General features: G+C 46.5%; 1 protein-coding gene across 1 annotated transcript in view; it reads right to left on the reverse strand.

The window, feature by feature from the left end:
• The window catches only part of poc1a (POC1 centriolar protein A), an 87,809-nt gene that overhangs the window by 38,290 nt on the left and 32,019 nt on the right, over window positions 1-17,500 (reverse strand). The window contains exon 9 of the mRNA XM_036984282.2: window positions 8,816-9,016. Coding sequence (XP_036840177.2) covers window positions 8,816-9,016 — 201 coding nt within the window. The remainder of the gene's footprint in view (window positions 1-8,815; window positions 9,017-17,500) is intronic.

Here is a 17,500-nt window from a genome sequence, read left to right on the forward strand (position 1 = left end):
AGAGGGAGGGGTGGAGAGAGGGAGGGATGGATGGAGAGAGGGAGGGAGGGATGGATGGATGGATGGATGGATAGGGAGGGAGGGATGGATGGATGGATGGAGAGAGAGCGAGGGAGGGATGGATGGAGAGAGAGGGAGGGATGGATGGAGAGAGAGAGAGAGGGAGGGATGGAGAGAGGGAGGGATGGAGAGAGGGAGAGAGGGAGGGAGGGATGGAGAGAGGGAGGGAGGGATGGATGGAGAGAGAGGGAGGGATGGATGGATGGATAGAGGGAGGGATGGAGAGAGGGAGGGATGGATGGAGAGAGGGAGGGATGGATGAAGAGAGAGGGAGGGATGTAGAGAGGGAGGGAGGAAGAGAGGGAGGGAGGGAGGGATGGATGGAGAGAGGGAGGGATGGATGGAGAGAGGGCGGGATGATGGATGGAGAGAGGGATGGATGGATGGAGAGAGGGAGGGATGAATGGAGAGAGGGAGAGATGGATGGAGAGAGAGAGGGATGGATGAAGAGAGGGAGGGATGGATGAAGAGAGAGAGGGAGGGGGAGAGGGAGGGATGGAGAGAGAGAGGGAGGGAGGGGTGGATGGAGAGAGGGAGGGGTGGAGAGAGGGAGGGATGGATGGAGAGAGGGATGGATGGAGAGAGGGAGGCATGGATGGAGAGAGAGAGGGATGGATGAAGAGAGGGAGGGATGGATGGAGAGAGAGAGGGAGGGAGAGAGGGATGGATGGAGAGAGAGAGGGATGGATGGAGAGAGGGAGGGAGGGATGATGGAGAGAGAGGGAGGGATGGATGGATGGAGAGAGGGAGGGATGGATGGATGGAGAGAGGGAGGGATGGATGGATGGAGAGAGGGCGGGATGATGGATGGAGAGAGGGATGGATGGATGAGAGAGGGAGGGATGAATGGAGAGAGGGAGAGATGGATGGAGAGAGAGAGGGATGGATGAAGAGAGGGAGGGATGGATGAAGAGAGAGAGGGAGGGAGAGAGGGAGGGATGGAGAGAGAGAGGGAGGGAGGGGTGGATGGAGAGAGGGAGGGGTGGAGAGAGGGAGGGATGGATGGAGAGAGGGATGGATGGATGGAGAGAGGGAGGCATGGATGGAGAGAGGGAGGCATGGATGGAGAGAGGGAGGGATGGATGGAGAGAGGGAGGGAGGGATGGATGGATGGAGAGAGAGAGGGAGGGAGAGAGGGAGGGATGGAGAGAGAGAGCGAGGGAGGGGTGGATGGAGAGAGGGAGGGGTGGAGAGAGGGAGGGAGGGATGGAGAGAGGAAGGGATGGAGAGAGGAAGGGATGGAGAGAGGAAGGGATGGATGGAGAGAGGGAGGGAGGGATGGATGGAGAGGGAGGGATGGATGGATGGAGAGAGAGGGAGGGAGGGAGGGATGGATGGAGAGAGAGAGAGGGAAGGATGGAGAGAGGGAGGGAGGGATGGAGAGAGGGAGGGAGGGATGGAGAGGGAGAGAGGGAGGGAGGGAGGGAGAGAGGGAGGGGTGGAGAGAGGGAGGGATGGATGGAGAGAGGGAGGGATGGAGAGAGGAAGGGATGGATGGAGAGAGGGAGGGAGGGATGGATGGATGGATGGATGGATGGAGAGGGAGGGAGGGATGGATGGATGGAGAGAGAGAGAGGGAGGGAGGGATGGATGGAGAGAGAGGGAGGGAGGGATGGATGGAGAGAGAGAGAGGGAGGGAAGGAGAGAGGGAGGGAGGGATGGAGAGAGGGATGGAGAGAGGGATGGAGAGAGGGATGGAGGGATGGATGGAGGGAGGGATGGATGGAGGGAGGGAGGGAGGGAGGGAGGGAGGGAGAGGTAGAGAGAGAGAGGTAGAGAGAGAGAGAGGTAGAGAGAGGTAGAGAGAGAGAGAGGTAGAGAGAGGTAGAGAGAGAGAGGTAGAGAGAGAGAGGTAGAGGGAGAAGAGGTAGAGAGAGGTAGAGAGGTAGAGAGAGAGGTAGAGAGAGAGGTAGAGAGAGAGGTAGAGAGAGGTAGAGAGGTAGAGAGAGAGGTAGAGAGAGAGGTAGAGAGAGAGGTAGAGAGAGAGGTAGAGAGAGGTAGAGAGGTAGAGAGAGGTAGAGAGAGGGAGAGAGAGAGAGAGGTAGAGAGGTAGAGAGAGAAGGAGGGAGGGGAGGGAGGGAGGGAGGGAGGGAGGGAGGGATCGTTGGGCCAGTAAATGAAAGGTTGTTGGTACGAATCCCCGGCAAGGTGGAAAAATCTGTTGTTCTTGAGCAAGGCAGTTAACACCCATACACAGCTGCTCCCCGGGTCCCGTGGACATTGATTAAGGCAGTCCCCCGCACCTCCATGATTCAAAGGGGTTGGGTTAAATTAGGAAGACATTTCAGTTAAATGCATTCAGTTGTGCATCTGCATCCCCTTATTTTACTGGATACAGAGAGATAAAAATGGTTAATCTGACTCCGGGGATGTATCCCTTTAAGGACAGAAGTATCCCTTTAAGGACAGAAGTATCCCTTTAAGGACAGAAGTATCCCTTTATAAGGACAGAATCCCTTTAAGGACAGAATCCCTTTAAGGACAGAATCCCTTTAAGGACAGTATCCCTTTAGGGACAGTATCCCTTTAGGGACAGAATCCCTTTAAGGACAGAATCCCTTTAAGGACAGAATCCCTTTAAGGACAGAATCCCTTTAAGGACAGAATCCCTTTAAGGACAGTATCCCTTTAAGGACAGAATCCCTTTAAGGACAGTATCCCTTTAAGGACAGTATCCCTTTAAGGACATTACCAGTGAAGCAGCATCCAACAGATGGAAAGACAGCACCATGCAATATAGAAAAAAGACCTCGTTGATGCTTGATATGCCTACTTTTCCAATCTGGTTGAGGAGAATAAAAACAATACAAAATACATGTTTGATAGTGAAAAACTAAGAAGCGGCATTCCCTACGTAAGGATGGCCTTCACTTCAGCAGCGATGAATTCATGAACTTCTTCGACGAAAAGATCATGATCATTAGAAAACAAATGACTGACTCATGAATCTGCATATTTCTCCCAAACTCAGACAGAACTGCAAGGACCTCGGATCAATCAATCAATCAATCAATCAAGTGTTTTAATCCTGTATCTCTCGGCACATTCACAAAAATATTCATGGCCTCTAAACCTTCCATCTGTCTAGTGGACCCTATTCCAACTAAACTACTGAAAGAGCTGCTTCCTGTGCTTGGCCCTCCTATGTTGAACATAATAAACGGCTCTCTATCCACCGGATGTGTACCAAACTCACTAAAAGTGGCAGTAATAAAGCCTCTCTTGAAAAAGCCAAACCTTGACCAATCAGAAAAAACTATTGGCCTATATCAAATCTCTGATTCCTCTCTATTTAAAAAAAAAAAAAAAGCTTCCTGAAGAAATAACGTGTCTGGTTTTAGACCCCATCATAGCACTGAGACTGCACTTGTGAAGGTGGTCAATTACCTTTTAATGGTGTCAGACAAGGCTCTGTGTCTGTCCTCACGCTCCAAGACATTTTTAACGCTTTCATCACAATCACAATATTCTTTTGGAGATTGGAAAACTTAATTGGTCTACACTGACAAAGTTCTTGCTGGTTTAGAAATAAATAAAAACCCTGGAATGAGTAGGTGTGTCCAAACTTTTGACTGGAACTTTCTTAATTAATATGATTCATATTATGGTGTTTCTATTCCAAGAAAAATGAAAAACTCCTTTAGGATGGAAAATATGGCGCTGTACAACGTGACGGTGGGCTATTTAGCTAAAGAATCCCTGTGCCGTGCGGGCACGCGCGGGAGACTGGGGTTCAATTCCCCGACGGGGAGGAAGGAGTAGGCTGTCCTTGAAAATAAGAATTTGTTCTTAACTGACTTGCCTAGTTAAATTAAGGTTACACTGAGAGCATAACATTTCTACACCCTCATTTTCTAATTCTAGTCTAACCAATACCCAAACAGAGATTCAGTGAAAATTAAAATCTCATTGATTTATCAAGACCAGTCCCCATGCTCGTCTCAGAGACGTGTGAAACGGTGCTGAAATTGTTGACCACAGCAGGTAAGGCTATTGCTTCAAATCCAATTGCTTCTAACTTCAAAATGATCTTTAAATAAATAAGACCTACACCACTTTTAACAGAACATTACTCAACACTAGTGAGACTCATGTCACCTACGGTAGTCCTACAATATATGACGTGACTCTCCGCCAATAATTACATATAGAGGATTGGAGGATATTTCTGTAATTCAGTGATATTTATTCCCATAGTGATTCATTATGGATCCATAACTAAATTACCACTGGGCTATTTAGCCAAAGTATCAAAATGCAGAGAGGTGTTGGTAAAGGTAAATTGTCCTGCTAACAGCCCATAATGGACTATTATAATACTGTACCAGGTCAGGATTACCAGAATATTTTTTTATTAAAGACTATGTTGCAGACTGACAAGTAAACATAGCCTACAATACATACTGTAGTAAACATGGGAAAGTGCCTAATTCCTTACATAAGGGAGAGCAGGCCCATGTCCAGACTTTCTCGGTGACCTCAAGTACTCATTAACTCGGTCTTTAATGCTTTTTCGGGTTGCATCAGTCACGGACAGAAACTTCTGAGACACAGTAATTTTTTAGCAGAGATTACTCCAGTGCTAGCCTCTCTATACTGGCTTCCTGTTAAGGCTAGAGCTGCTAGCCTACCAAGCATTACATGGACTTACAGTATCGCTCCGATGTGGTTCTGCCGTACATGCCTACACTTACGCTACGATCACACAAAAAAAAAAAAAAAAAATGCACACAGGAGGAACTCAAAATCCCAAAACCCCCCCACGGCCATCTAAAAATAAAAAATAAAGTTTAAATTAAGTGCTTATTAAGTGCAGGCCTCCTTATTTTTCCTAATTTCTAAGCAAACAGCTGGAGGAAGGGCTTTCTCCCATTTTTTAAGGAATTGTCTGCCGATCCTTTTGAGATTCACAGACTCGGCCTCAACCTTTAAGTACTTCCTGAACACTCTTCAATGTGTGATTGAGTGTCGTCTGGCCCCCCAGGCGTGTGAAGGTGAACGGCAACAAACCACCCTTGTTGTCTCTGCCTGGCAGACTCCCCTCTCTCCAATGGTATTCTCTGCCTCTGACGGAGTCACTGGCTTGCTCCCATGCCATCTTAACGAGGGGTGCATCTCTTCGTGCCAGGCAACCCCCCTAGACTTTTGCGCCCCCTCGGGCTTGTGTGGTCGAGGAGATCTTTGTGGTCTCTCTCTCTCTCATTGCCATCCCTCAGGACTACCTGGCCTGACAACTCCTATCTGTCCCCGTCACCCAATCCACATGGTTGTGCTGCTGATCCAGTTTCTGCTGTTCTGCCTGTGGCTATGGAGCCCTGTTTACCGGTAGTGCTACCTTGTCCCGGACCTGCAGTTTCGACCCTCTCTCTCCACCACACCTGCTGTCTTGACCTCTGACTACTCAGCCGACATTTACTCCTGAGGTGCTGAACTGTTGCACCCACTACAACCACTGTGATTATTATGTGGGTAGTGCACTATGTAGGGCAAAGGGTGCCATTTGAGATGCAGGGGGAGAGAGGAACACAGAGGGACTAGGCCTACAACACATATTGTAGTGGACGGCAGGGCAGGGAATCAAACCCCGGGTCACTGGAGAGAAAGGGAAAAAACTACACATCGCGCAAATAGTCTTCAGTTCAGTCTATAATGACCAGGCAGTAGTCTTCAGGTCAGTCTATAATGACCAGGCAGTAGTCTTCAGGTCAGTCTATAATGACCAGGCAGTAGTCTTCAGGTCAGTCTATAATGACCAGGCAGTAGTCTTCAGGTCAGTCTATAATGACCAGGCTGTAGTCTTCAGGTCAGTCTATAATGACCAGGCTGTAGTCTTCAGTTCAGTCTATAATGACCAGGCTGTAGTCTTCAGGTCAGTCTATAATGACCAGGCTGTAGTCTTCAGGTCAGTCTATAATGACCAGGCTGTAGTCTTCAGGTCAGTCTATAATGACCAGGCTGTAGTCTTCAGGTCAGTCTATAATGACCAGGCTGTAGTCTTCAGGTCAGTCTATAATGACCCGGCTGGGTAACAGCTATTAGAGACCATTACCCCTCAGCATGTCACACGACATAGAGACCCTTCAGCATGTTACACGACATAGAGACCCCTCAGAGAGGAGGGAGGGGATGAGAGGACAGGGAGGGAGGGTGGAGGAGAGGGGAGAGGGAGGGAGGGAGGAGAGGGAGATAGACAGGTGGAGTAGGAGCAGGGAAGAAACGAGGCAGCCTGGGAGGGAGGGAGGGAGGGAGGGAGGGAGGGAGGGAGGGAGGGAGGGAGGGAGGGAGGGAGGGAGGGAGGGAGGAAAGAAGGAAGGAAGGAAGGAAGGAAGGAAGGAAGGAAGGAAGGAAGGAAGAAAGGAAGGAAGGAAGGAAGGAAGGAAGGAAGGAAGGAAGGAAGGAAGGAAGGAAGGAAGGAAGGAAGGAAGGAAGGAAGGAAGGAAGGAAGGAAGGAAGGAAGGAAGGAAGGAAGGAAGGAAGGAAGGAGCATCTCCAAACCCAGTCCTTCCAGGTGGGCAGAAGCTTATATTCTTGGTGACAAACACACATGACAGTCTCATTAGTACGCATATGTATTTACGGTAAGTCTATTTACAGCAACCCCCACTGGTACATTCAGGTAGAGCAGCAACCCCCACTGGTACATTCAGGTAGAGCAGCAACCCCCACTGGTACATTCAGGTAGAGCAGCAACCCTCACTGGTACATTCAGGTAGAGCAGCAACCCCCACTGGTACATTCAGGTAGAGCAGCAACCCCCACTGGTACATTCAGGTAGAGCAGCAACCCCCACTGGTACATTCAGGTAGAGCAGCAACCCCCACTGGTACATTCAGGTAGAGCAGCAACCCCCACTGGTACATTCAGGTAGAGCAGCAACCCCCACTGGTACATTCAGGTAGAGCAGCAAACCCCACTGGTACATTCCCAGAAGCACCAAGGCTATACTACTTCCTCCAAATTGGATCTTCTGCATCCATCTGCTCTCAGATGAAGCTGCTGTAGTCTTCAGCTACTGATTTTTTTATTTACATTTTTAACCTTTATTTAACTAGTCAAGTCAGTTAAAAACCTCTTGAAGCTAGGGGGCACTATTTTTATGTTTGGAAAAATGACGTTCCCAAAGTAAACGGCCTATTTCTCAGGACCAGATGCTAGAATATGCATATAATTGACAGCTTAGGATAGAAAACACTCTAAAGTTTCCAAAACTGTCCAAATATTGTCTGTGAGTATAACAGAACTGATATTGCAGGCGAAAACCTGAGGAAAATCCAAATCAGGAAGTGCCTCTTATTTTGAAACCACTCTGTTCCTATGCATGCCTATCCTCCATTTAAAAGGGATATCAACCAGATTCCTTTTTCTATGGCTTCCCTAAGGTGTCAGTCTTTAGACATAGTTTCAGGCTTTTATTTAGAAAAATTAGCGTGAAAGATCACATTGCGTAAGTGGTTAGGTGGGGGCTCTCAGAGTGAGTTTTTGCGCTACAGAGTAAAGCAGCCATTGTTCCTCCCGCTGTTATGGAAAAACCTACACACTCGGTTGATATATTATCGAATATATATTTTAAAAACTACGTGAGGAATGATTATAAAAAACGTTCGACATGTTTCTGTGGACATTATGAAGACTATTTGGAATTTCCGTCTGCGTTGTCGTGACCGCTCTTTCCTGTGGATTTCTGAACATAACGTGACAAACAAACGGAGGTATTTTGGGTATAAAAATAATCTCTAGGAACAAAAGGAACATTTGTTGTGTAACTGGGAGTCTCGTGAGTGAAAACATCCAAAGATCATCAAAGGTAAATGGTTAATTTGATTGCTTTTCTGATTTTCGTGACCAAGCTTCCTGATGCTAAGTGTACATAATGCTATGCTGGGCTATCGATAAATTTACACAAACGTTTGGATTGCTGTCGCTGTAAAGCATAATTTCAAAAATCTGAGATGACAGGTGGATTAACAAAAGGCTAAACTGTGTTTTCCTATATTGCACTTCTGATTTCATGAATATGAATATTTTTTAGTAATATTATTTGACTGTTGCGCTATGCTATTCAGCAGTTGCTGACGAAAATGATCCCGCGACAGGGATGGGTAGCGTTAAGAACAAATTCTTATTTACACTGACGGCCTACCGGGGAACAGCAGGTTGACTGCTTTTGTTCAGGTGCAGAAGGACAGATTTTTTAAAAACTTGTCAACTCGGGGATTCGATCAAGTAAACCTTTCGGTTACTGGTCCAACGCATTAACCACTAGGCTACCTGCCTCTAACCACTAGGCTACCTGCCTCTAACCACTAGGCTACCTGCCTCTAACCACTAGGCTACCTGCCTCTAACCACTAGGCTACCTGCCTCTAACCACTAGGCTACCTGCCTCTAACCACTAGGCTACCTGCCTCTAACCACTAGGCTACCTGCCTCTAACCACTAGGCTACCTGCCTCTAGCCACTAGGCTACCTGCCTCTAGCCACTAGGCTACCTGCCTCTAACCACTAGGCTACCTGCCTCTAACCACTAAGCTAACCTGGCTCCCCTGATTGAGATGAGGAGGTTTCAACCATCAGGAGAACTACAATGACACCCTATTCCCTATATTTCCTGCACTACTTTTCATCAGAGCCGTATGGATAGGATGTTATTTGGGATGCAGCTTGGAACCAATTACATCCTGTCCCGCGAACATCCCCCCCCCCCCAAAAAAAATCAGAGGGACATTCCAAACATTCCGTGGTATATGGTAGTTTACCTGCCTATGGAGCAAGGACTTCCTGGAGTCTCCAGGGAAAGCTGCTCCTCCTCCTGTACCTCCTCCTCCTCCTCCTGCAGCTGCTCCTCCTCCTCCTCCTGCAGCTGCTCCTCCTCCTCCTCCAAGGTCGACGCAGGTCTCCGTCTGCTGTAGAACTTCTCCGTAGTCAGTTGATTTAAAATTAGTCTTCCACACCATGACCTGTGGTGGGTAGAAAAGTGGAAAACTGAGTACAACATGTCTATGACGTCCGGAGAGGATTGTTGACTAATTAGAAAGCACCTTAGACATAAATAATAGCAAATATCTTCTCCGTCTCTCTCAAAACAGATTTAAAAAATCATTGCTCAATGAACAGGGTAACGGGGGGGCTTAGAAACTAAATCCGAAAGTTTCTCTGTCTATCTTAACAAGCCGTAGGTGTGTATCGTTGTGGATATTGTGGATAGTCAGATTAATATAATAGTTTGATTAAAATGTTTACATGCTTTTGCAAGAAGAACGGTTTCTCCTAATAGTCCTGTTTCCATGGACACGATTGGGACTCTTGATAAATGCAGAAAAAATCGGCAATCACAAGAAAACGTTCAACAACAGCAACTCGAGTTACTTTTGGGAGGCATTTTGGGACATTTAAAGTTTGTATGTGGAAACGACTTCTTAGACCCATAGATTTAGTTGTTCCAAACTCACTTCACTGGCACTAAAGAGGGTTGGCTCGCTCGGCTGCTGCTGGCGCACACCCAGATCAAATACAAAGCTGAAAACGCCCATTAAGGTGTTTTACATGTCCTAATAATTAGAAATATTACTCTGAAAACGAGGTGTTTTAAATCATCTATACTTACTTTGATTTTAGGCTGATCAAGACAAGCACTGTGAGGTGGTTACTATTGTATAATCTGCCTACTGCCATCATCAGTTTAATATCTAATTATTACTGCGCATGTAAAACGTACTGAATTTGTGTGAGGGAGGGAGGGAGGGAGGGAGGGAGGGAGGGAGGGAGGGAGGGAGGGAGGGAGGGGTGTGCGTGCGTGCGTGCGTGCACAGTGCATTCTGAAAGTATTCAGACCCCTTAACCTTTTCCACATTTTGTTAAGTTATTATTATCTTATTCAAAAATGTATTCAAGAGTTTTTTTTTTCTTCATCAATTTACACACAATACCCCATAATGACAAAGAAAAAAAAGTTTTATCAATTTGTGCAAATGTATAAAATAAATAACTGAAATATCACATTGACATAAGTATTCAGACCCTTTACTCAGTACTTTTCAGAAGCACATTTGGCAGCGATTACAGCCTCCAGTCTTCTTGGGTACAAAAGCAAATTTCAATTTACAAAAAAAAAAATTTTTCGTCCTTTGAGCTTCTAGTATTGAAATCTATGCAGCCTACCTCAATCATTTTTTATAGCTACAGTTTACAGGCCTCCTGGGCCGTATACAGCGTTCCTCACTGAGTTCCCTGAATTCCTATCGGACCTTGTAGTCATAGCAGATAATATTCTAATCTTTGGTGACTTTAATATTCACATGGAAAAGTCCACAGACCCACTCCAAAAGGCTTTCGGAGCCATCATCGACTCAGTGGGTTTTGTCCAACATGTCTCCGGACCCACTCACTGTCACAGTCATACTCTGGACCTAGTTTTGTCCCATGGAATAAAAATTGAGATTCATAATGTTTTTCCTCATAATCCAGGACTATAGGACCACCATTTTATTACGTTTGCAATCGCAACCAATAATCTGCTCAGACCCCAACCAAGGATCATCAAAAGCCGTGCTATGAATTCTCAGACAACCCAAATATTCCTTGATGCCCTTCCAGACTCCCTCCTACCCAAGGACGTCAGAGTACAAAAATCAAACCATCTGAGGAACTCAATTTAACCTTGCGCAATACCCTAGATGCAGTAGCACCACTAAATAAAACAAACATTTGTCATAAGAAACTAGCTCCCTGGTATACAGAAAACACCGAGCTCTGAAACAAGCTTCCAGAAAATTGGAACGCTACACCAAACTGGAAGTCTTCCGACTAGCTTGGAAAGACAGTACCGTGCAGTATCGAAGAGCCCTCACTGCTGCTCCACCAAACTGGAAGTCTTCCGACTAGCTTGGAAAGACAGTACCGTGTAGTATCGAAGAGCCCTCACTGCTGCTCCATCATCCTATTTTTCCAACTTAATTGAGGAAAATAAGAACAATCCAAAATGTATTTTTGATACTGTCGCAAAGCTAACTAAAAAGCAGCATTCCCCAAGACAGGATGGCTTTCACTTCAGCAGTGATACATTCATGAACTTCTTTGAGGAAAAGGTCATGATCATTAGAAAGCAAATTACAGACTATTCCTCCAAAACTCAGTTGTCCTGAGTCTGCACAACACTGCCAAGACCTAGGATCAAGGGAGACACTGAAGTGTTTTAATACTGTATCTCTTGACACAATGATGAAAATAATCATGGCCTCTAAACCTTCAAGCTGCATACTGGACCCTATTCCAACTAAACTACTGAAAGAGCTGCTTCCTGTGCTCGGCACTCCTATGTTGAACATAATAAACGGCTCTCTATCCACCGGATGTGTACCAAACTCAATAAAAGTGGCAGTAATAAAGCCTCTCTTAATAAAAAAGCCAAACCTTGACCCAGAAAATATAAAAAACTAAAATCCCAGGTCATGTGATTGTGGAGGCCAGGTTATCTGATGCAGCACTCCATCATTCTCTTTGGCCAAATAGCCCTTACCTGTGGTAACCATGCTGGTTAAGTGTGCCTTGAATTCTAAATAAATCACAGACAGTGTTACCAGCAAAGCACCCCCACACCATCACACCTCCTCCTCCATGCTTCAAGGTGGGAACCACACATGCAGAGATCATCTGTTCACCTACTCTGCGTCTCACAAAGACACAGCGGTTGGAACTAAAAATATCAAATTTGGACTCATCAGACCAAAGGACAGATTTCCACTGGTCTAATGTCCATTGCTCATGTTTCTTGGCCCAAGCAAGTCACTTCTTATTGGTGTCCTTTAGTAGTGGTTTCTCTGCAACAATTCAACCATGAATGTCATGTACTGTCATGTTGTGTCTTGTCTCTGTCCTTTCCCTTCACCCTGTCTCCCTCTGCTGGTCGTTGTTAGGTTACCTTTTCTCCCCCTCTTTCCCCCAGCTGTGCCTTGTCTCCTCCTAACCACCTCGTCACCCCTTTTCCCACCTGTTCCCTTTTTCCCTCTGATTAGGTCCCTATATCTCTCTCTGTTTCTGCTCCTGTCTTTGTCGGATTCTTGTTTGTTGTGTTTCATGCCTGAACCAGACTGTCGTCATGTTTGCTGTAACCTTGTCTTGTCCTGTCGGAATCTGCCGGTCCGTCTGAGCCTACCTATGTTTGGTAATTAAAGAAGCTCTGTTTAAGTTAATTCGCTTTTGGGTCCTCATTCACGCACCGTAACAATGAAGGCCTGATTCACACAGTCTCCTCTGAACAGTTGATGTTGAACTCTCACTGGAACTCTGTGAAGCATTTATTTGGGCTGGTAACTTTAATGAACTTATCCTCTGCAGCAGAGGTAACTCTGGGTTTTCCTTTCCTGTGGCGGTCCTCATGAGAGCTAGTTTCATCATAGCGCTTGATGGTTTTTGGTCTGGTTTAGATCTTATCTGTCGGAAAGATATCAGTTTGTCTCTGTCGATGGTTTGTCCTCTGACAAATCAACTGTAAATTCCGGCTCCGTTTTAGGTCCACTATTGTTTTCACTATATATTCTACCTCTTGGTGATGTCATTCGGAAACATAATGTTAACTTTCACTAATATGCGGATGACACACAGCTGTACATTTCGATGAAACATGGTGAAGCCCCAAAATTGCCTTCCCTGGAAGCCTGTGTTTCAGACATAAGGAAGTGGATGGCGGCAAAAGTTATACTTTTAAACAAAACAGAGATGCTTGTTCTAGGTCCCAAGAAACAAAAGAGATCTTCTGATGAATCTGACAATATTACATTTTTTTTTTTTTTTAATCCGTTATTTTACCAGGTAAGTTGACTGAGAACACGTTCTCATTTACAGCAACGACCTGGGGAATAGTTACAGGGGAGAGGAGGGGGATGAATGAGCCAATTGTAAACTGGTGATTATTAGGTGACCATGATGGTTTGAGGGCCAAATTGGGAATTTAGCCAGGACACCGGGGTTAACACCCCTACTCTCACGATAAGTGCCATGGGATCTTTAATGACCTCAGAGAGTCAGGACACCCGTTTAACCCTACACAGGGCAGTGTCCCCAATCGCTTGGGATATTTTTTAGACTAGAGGAAAGAGTGCCTCCTATTGGCCCTCCAACAGCACTTCCAGCAGCATCTGGTCTCCCACCCAGGAACTGACCAGGACCAACCCTGCTTAGCTTCAGAAGCAAGCAAGCAATTCATCTTGATGGTTGTTCAGTCGTCTCAAATAAAACTGAAGGACCTCGGCGTTACTCTGGACCCTGATCTCTCTTTTGACGAACGTATGGAAAAATCACTAAATAAACTTCTAAACACGGATGCTAGAATCTTGACTAGAACCCAAAAATGGTATTATACTATTCCAGTGCTAACCTCTCTACACTGGCTTCCTGTTAAGGCAATGGCTGATTTCAAGGTTTTACTGATAACCAACAAAGCATTACATGGGCTTGCTCCTACCTAATCTCTTCGATTTGGTCCTGCCGTACATACCTACACGTACGCTACGGTCACAAGACGCAGGCCTCCTAACTGTCCCTAGAATTTCTAAGCAAACAGCTGGAGGCAGGGCTTTCTCCTATAGAGCTCCATTTTTATGGAATGGTCTGCCTACCCATGTGAGAGACACAGACTCAGTCTCAACCTTTAAGTCTTTACTGAAGACTCATCTCTTTAATAGGTCCTATGATTGAGTGTAGTCTGGCCCAGGAGTGGGAAGGTGAACGGAAAGGCTCTGGAGCGACGAACCGCCCTTGCTGTCTCTGCCTGGCCGGTTCCACTCTCTCCACTGGGATTCTCTGCCTCTAACCCTATTACAGGGGCTGAGTCACTGGCTTACTGGTGCTCTTCCATGCCATCCCTAGGAAGTGTGCGTCACTTGAGTAGGGTTGAGTCACTGACGTGATCTTCCTGTCTGGGTTGGCGCCCCCCCTTTGGTTGCGCCGTGGTGGAGATCTTTGTCGGCTTGGTCTCAGGATGGTAACATGGTGGTTGAAGATATCCCTCTAGTGGTGTGGGGGCTGTGCTTTGGCAAAGTGGGTGGGGTTATATCCTGCCTGTTTGGCCATGTCCGGGGGTATCGTCAGACGGGGCCCACAGTGTCTTCCGACCACTCCTGTCTCAGCCTCCAGTATTTATGCTGCAGTAGTTTATGTGTCGGTGGGCTAGGGTCAGTTTGTTATATCTGGAGTATTTCTCCTGTCTTATCCAGTGTCCTGTGTGAATTTAAGTATGCTCTCTCTAATTCTCTCTCTCTCTCTGAGGACCTGAGCCCTACTTGGCCGGATGACTCCTTGCTGTCCCCAGTCCACCTGGCCGTGCTGCAGCTCCAGTTTCAACTGTTCTGCCTGCGGCTATGGAACATGACCTGTTCACTGGACGTGCTACCTGTCCCAGACCTGCTGTTTTCAACTCTCTAGAGACAGCTGGAGCGGTAGAGATACTCTGAATGATCGGCTATGAAAAGCCAACTGACATTTACGCCTGAGGTGCTGACCTGTTGCTCCATCGACAACCACTGTGATTATTATTATTTGACCCTGCTGGTCTATCTATGAACATCTTGGCCATGTTCTGTTATAATCTCCACCTGGCACAGCCAGAAGAGGACTTGCCACCCCTCATAGCCTGGTTCCTCTCTAAGTTTCTTCCTATGTTCTGGCCTTTCTAGGGAGTTTTTCCTAGCCACCGTGCTTCTACACCTGCATTGCTTGCTGTTTGGGGTTTCAGGCTGGGTTGCTGTACAGCACTTTGTGACATCAGCTGATGTAAGAAGGGCTTTATAAATTAATTTGATTGATTGATTTGACGTTTCAAGCTTGGCACACCTGTATTTAGGGAGTTTCTCCCATTCTTCTCTGCAAATCCTCTCAAGCTTTGTCTGGTTGGATGGAGAGGCTGCACAGCAGTCTGCACAGATATATTCAGGTCTCTTCAGAGATGCTTGATCGGGTTCAAGTCTGGGCTCTGGCTGGGCCACTCAAGGACATTCAGAGACTTGTCCTGAAGCCGCTGCTGTGTTGTCTTGGTTGTGTGCTTAGGGTCGTTGTCCTGTTGAAAGGTGAACCTTTGCCCCAGTCTGAGGTCCTGAGCACTCTGGAGCAGGTTTTTAATCAAGGATCTATCAAGGATCTCTCTGTACTTGTTTCTCATGGTCTGAGAGTCTTTAGGTGCCTTTTGGCAAACTAAAGGCGGGCTGTCTTGTACCTTTACTGAGGAGTGGCTTCTGTCTGGCCACTCTATCATAAAGGCCAGATTAGTGGAGTGCTGCAGAGATGGCTGTCCTTCTGGAAGGTTCTCCAATATCCACAGAGGAACTCTGGTGCTCTGTCAGAGTGACCATCGGGTTCTTGGTCACCTCACTGACCAAGGCCCGTCTCTTGCTCGGTTTGGCCGGGCGGCCAGATCTACGAAGAGTCTTGTTGGATCCAAACTTCTTCCATTTAAGAATGATGGAGGCCACTGTGTTCTTGGGGACCTTCAATGCTGCAGAAATGTGTTGGTACCCTTCCCCGGATCTGTGCCTCGACACAATCCTGTCTCTGAGCTTTACAGACAATTCCTTCGACCTCATGTCTTGGTTTTTGCTCTGACATGCACTGTCAACTGTAGGACCTCATATAGACAGGTGTGTCCCTTTTCAAATCATGTCCAATCAATTGATTTTACCACAGGTGGACACCAATCAAGTCAGAGAAACATCTCAAGGATGATCAATGGAAACAGGATGCAGCTGAGCTGAATTTCGAGTCTCATATCAAAGGGTCTGAATACTTATGTAGATAAGGTATTTATTTTATTTTTTTATATATTTGCAAAATTTCTACAAACCTGTTTTTGCTTTGTTGTTATGGGGTATTGTGTGTAGATTGATGAGATGTTTTATTTATTTAATCCATTTTAGAGTAAGGCTGTAACGTAACAAAATGTGGAAAAAAGTAAAGGGGTCTAAATAATTTCCGAATTCTCTGTGTGTGTGTCAGGGAACAGCAGGCTGCCACAGTCTCCATCACGTGCCAGAAGAGAGGAGGGAAGAAGAGAGGAGAGAAGAAGAGAGGAGGGAACAGCAGGCTGCCACAGTCTCCATCACCTGCCAGAAGAGAGGAGGGAAGAAGAGAGGAGAGAAGAAGAGAGGAGAGAAGAAGAGAGGAGGGAACAGCAGGCTGCCACAGTCTCCATCACATGCCAGAAGAGAGGAGGGAAGAAGAGAGGAGAGAAGAAGAGAGGAGGGAAGAAGAGAGGAGAGAAGAAGAGAGGAGGGAACAGCAGGCTGCCACAGTCTCCATCACGTGCCAGAAGAGGAGGGAAGAAGGAGAGAAGAAGAGAGGAGGGAAGAAGAGAGGAGAGAAGAAGAGAGGAGGGAACAGCAGGCTGCCACAGTCTCCATCACGTGCCAGAAGAGAGGAGGGAAGAAGAGAGGAGAGAAGAAGAGAGGAGGGAAGAAGAGAGGAGGGAAGAAGAGAGGAGGGAACAGCAGGCTGCCACAGTCTCCATCACGTGCCAGAAGAGAGGAGGGAAGAAGAGAGGAGAGAAGAAGAGAGGAGGGAAAAGCAGGCTGCCACAGTCTCCATCACGTGCCAGAAGAGGAGGGAAGAAGAGAGGAGGGAAGAAGAGAGGAGAGAAGAAGAGAGGAGAGAAGAAGAGAGGAGGGAACAGCAGGCTGCCACAGTCTCCATCACATGCCAGAAGGGAGGAGGGAAGAAGAGAGGAGAGAAGAAGAGAGGAGGGAAGAAGAGAGGAGAGAATAAGAGATGAGGGAACAGCAGGCTGCCACAGTCTCCATCACGTGCCAGAAGAGGAGGGAATAAGAGAGGAGAGAAGAAGAGAGGAGGGAAGAAGAGAGGAGAGAAGAAGAGAGGAGGGAACAGCAGGCTGCCACAGTCTCCATCACATGCCAGAAGAGAGGAGGGAACAGGACTTGACGATTATATCATCAAATTTGTGAAAACGTAATTGAAGATGTATATGTGACTCGTTTGAGGAAACTAGGCGTATGTGTCACTACTTCACAGGAGCGCCGTTTGAACGTAAACTTGTTTTATTTTTTTTATCAAAATCAGTTTTTTTTTGGCAGAAATGTCTTCTGGAACATGTTAATTTTCACGTTCCTTAATAACAAACTTGTGTGCCATCTGTAAATACGAATACAATGGTGAAATTATGAGTCTAGTTGGTTTTGCCACAGAAAAAGCCAGCAACGTTCCTGCTAGCCATGATTGGCTGAGATAATGAGTGGGCTGGACATAACGAGAGATGAGTTCTGATTGGTCTGCCATGTAGCTTCTGTCTATAACATGAGCTGGTCAGTATGTCTAAGTAATCCTTTCTAATGTGTCTTTTTTTATAAAGACATCACGTAGTAGAACTGTATCAGTGTTGCTCTCCACTTTCAGGAGGACCGAGTTTTGAAATCAGTGGAATTAGAGTATTATAGCTAAGGAGA

Source organism: Oncorhynchus mykiss, chromosome 7 (assembly GCF_057628025.1).
Source record: "Oncorhynchus mykiss isolate SJ-2025 chromosome 7, ASM5762802v1, whole genome shotgun sequence".
NCBI lineage: Eukaryota > Metazoa > Chordata > Actinopteri > Salmoniformes > Salmonidae > Oncorhynchus > Oncorhynchus mykiss.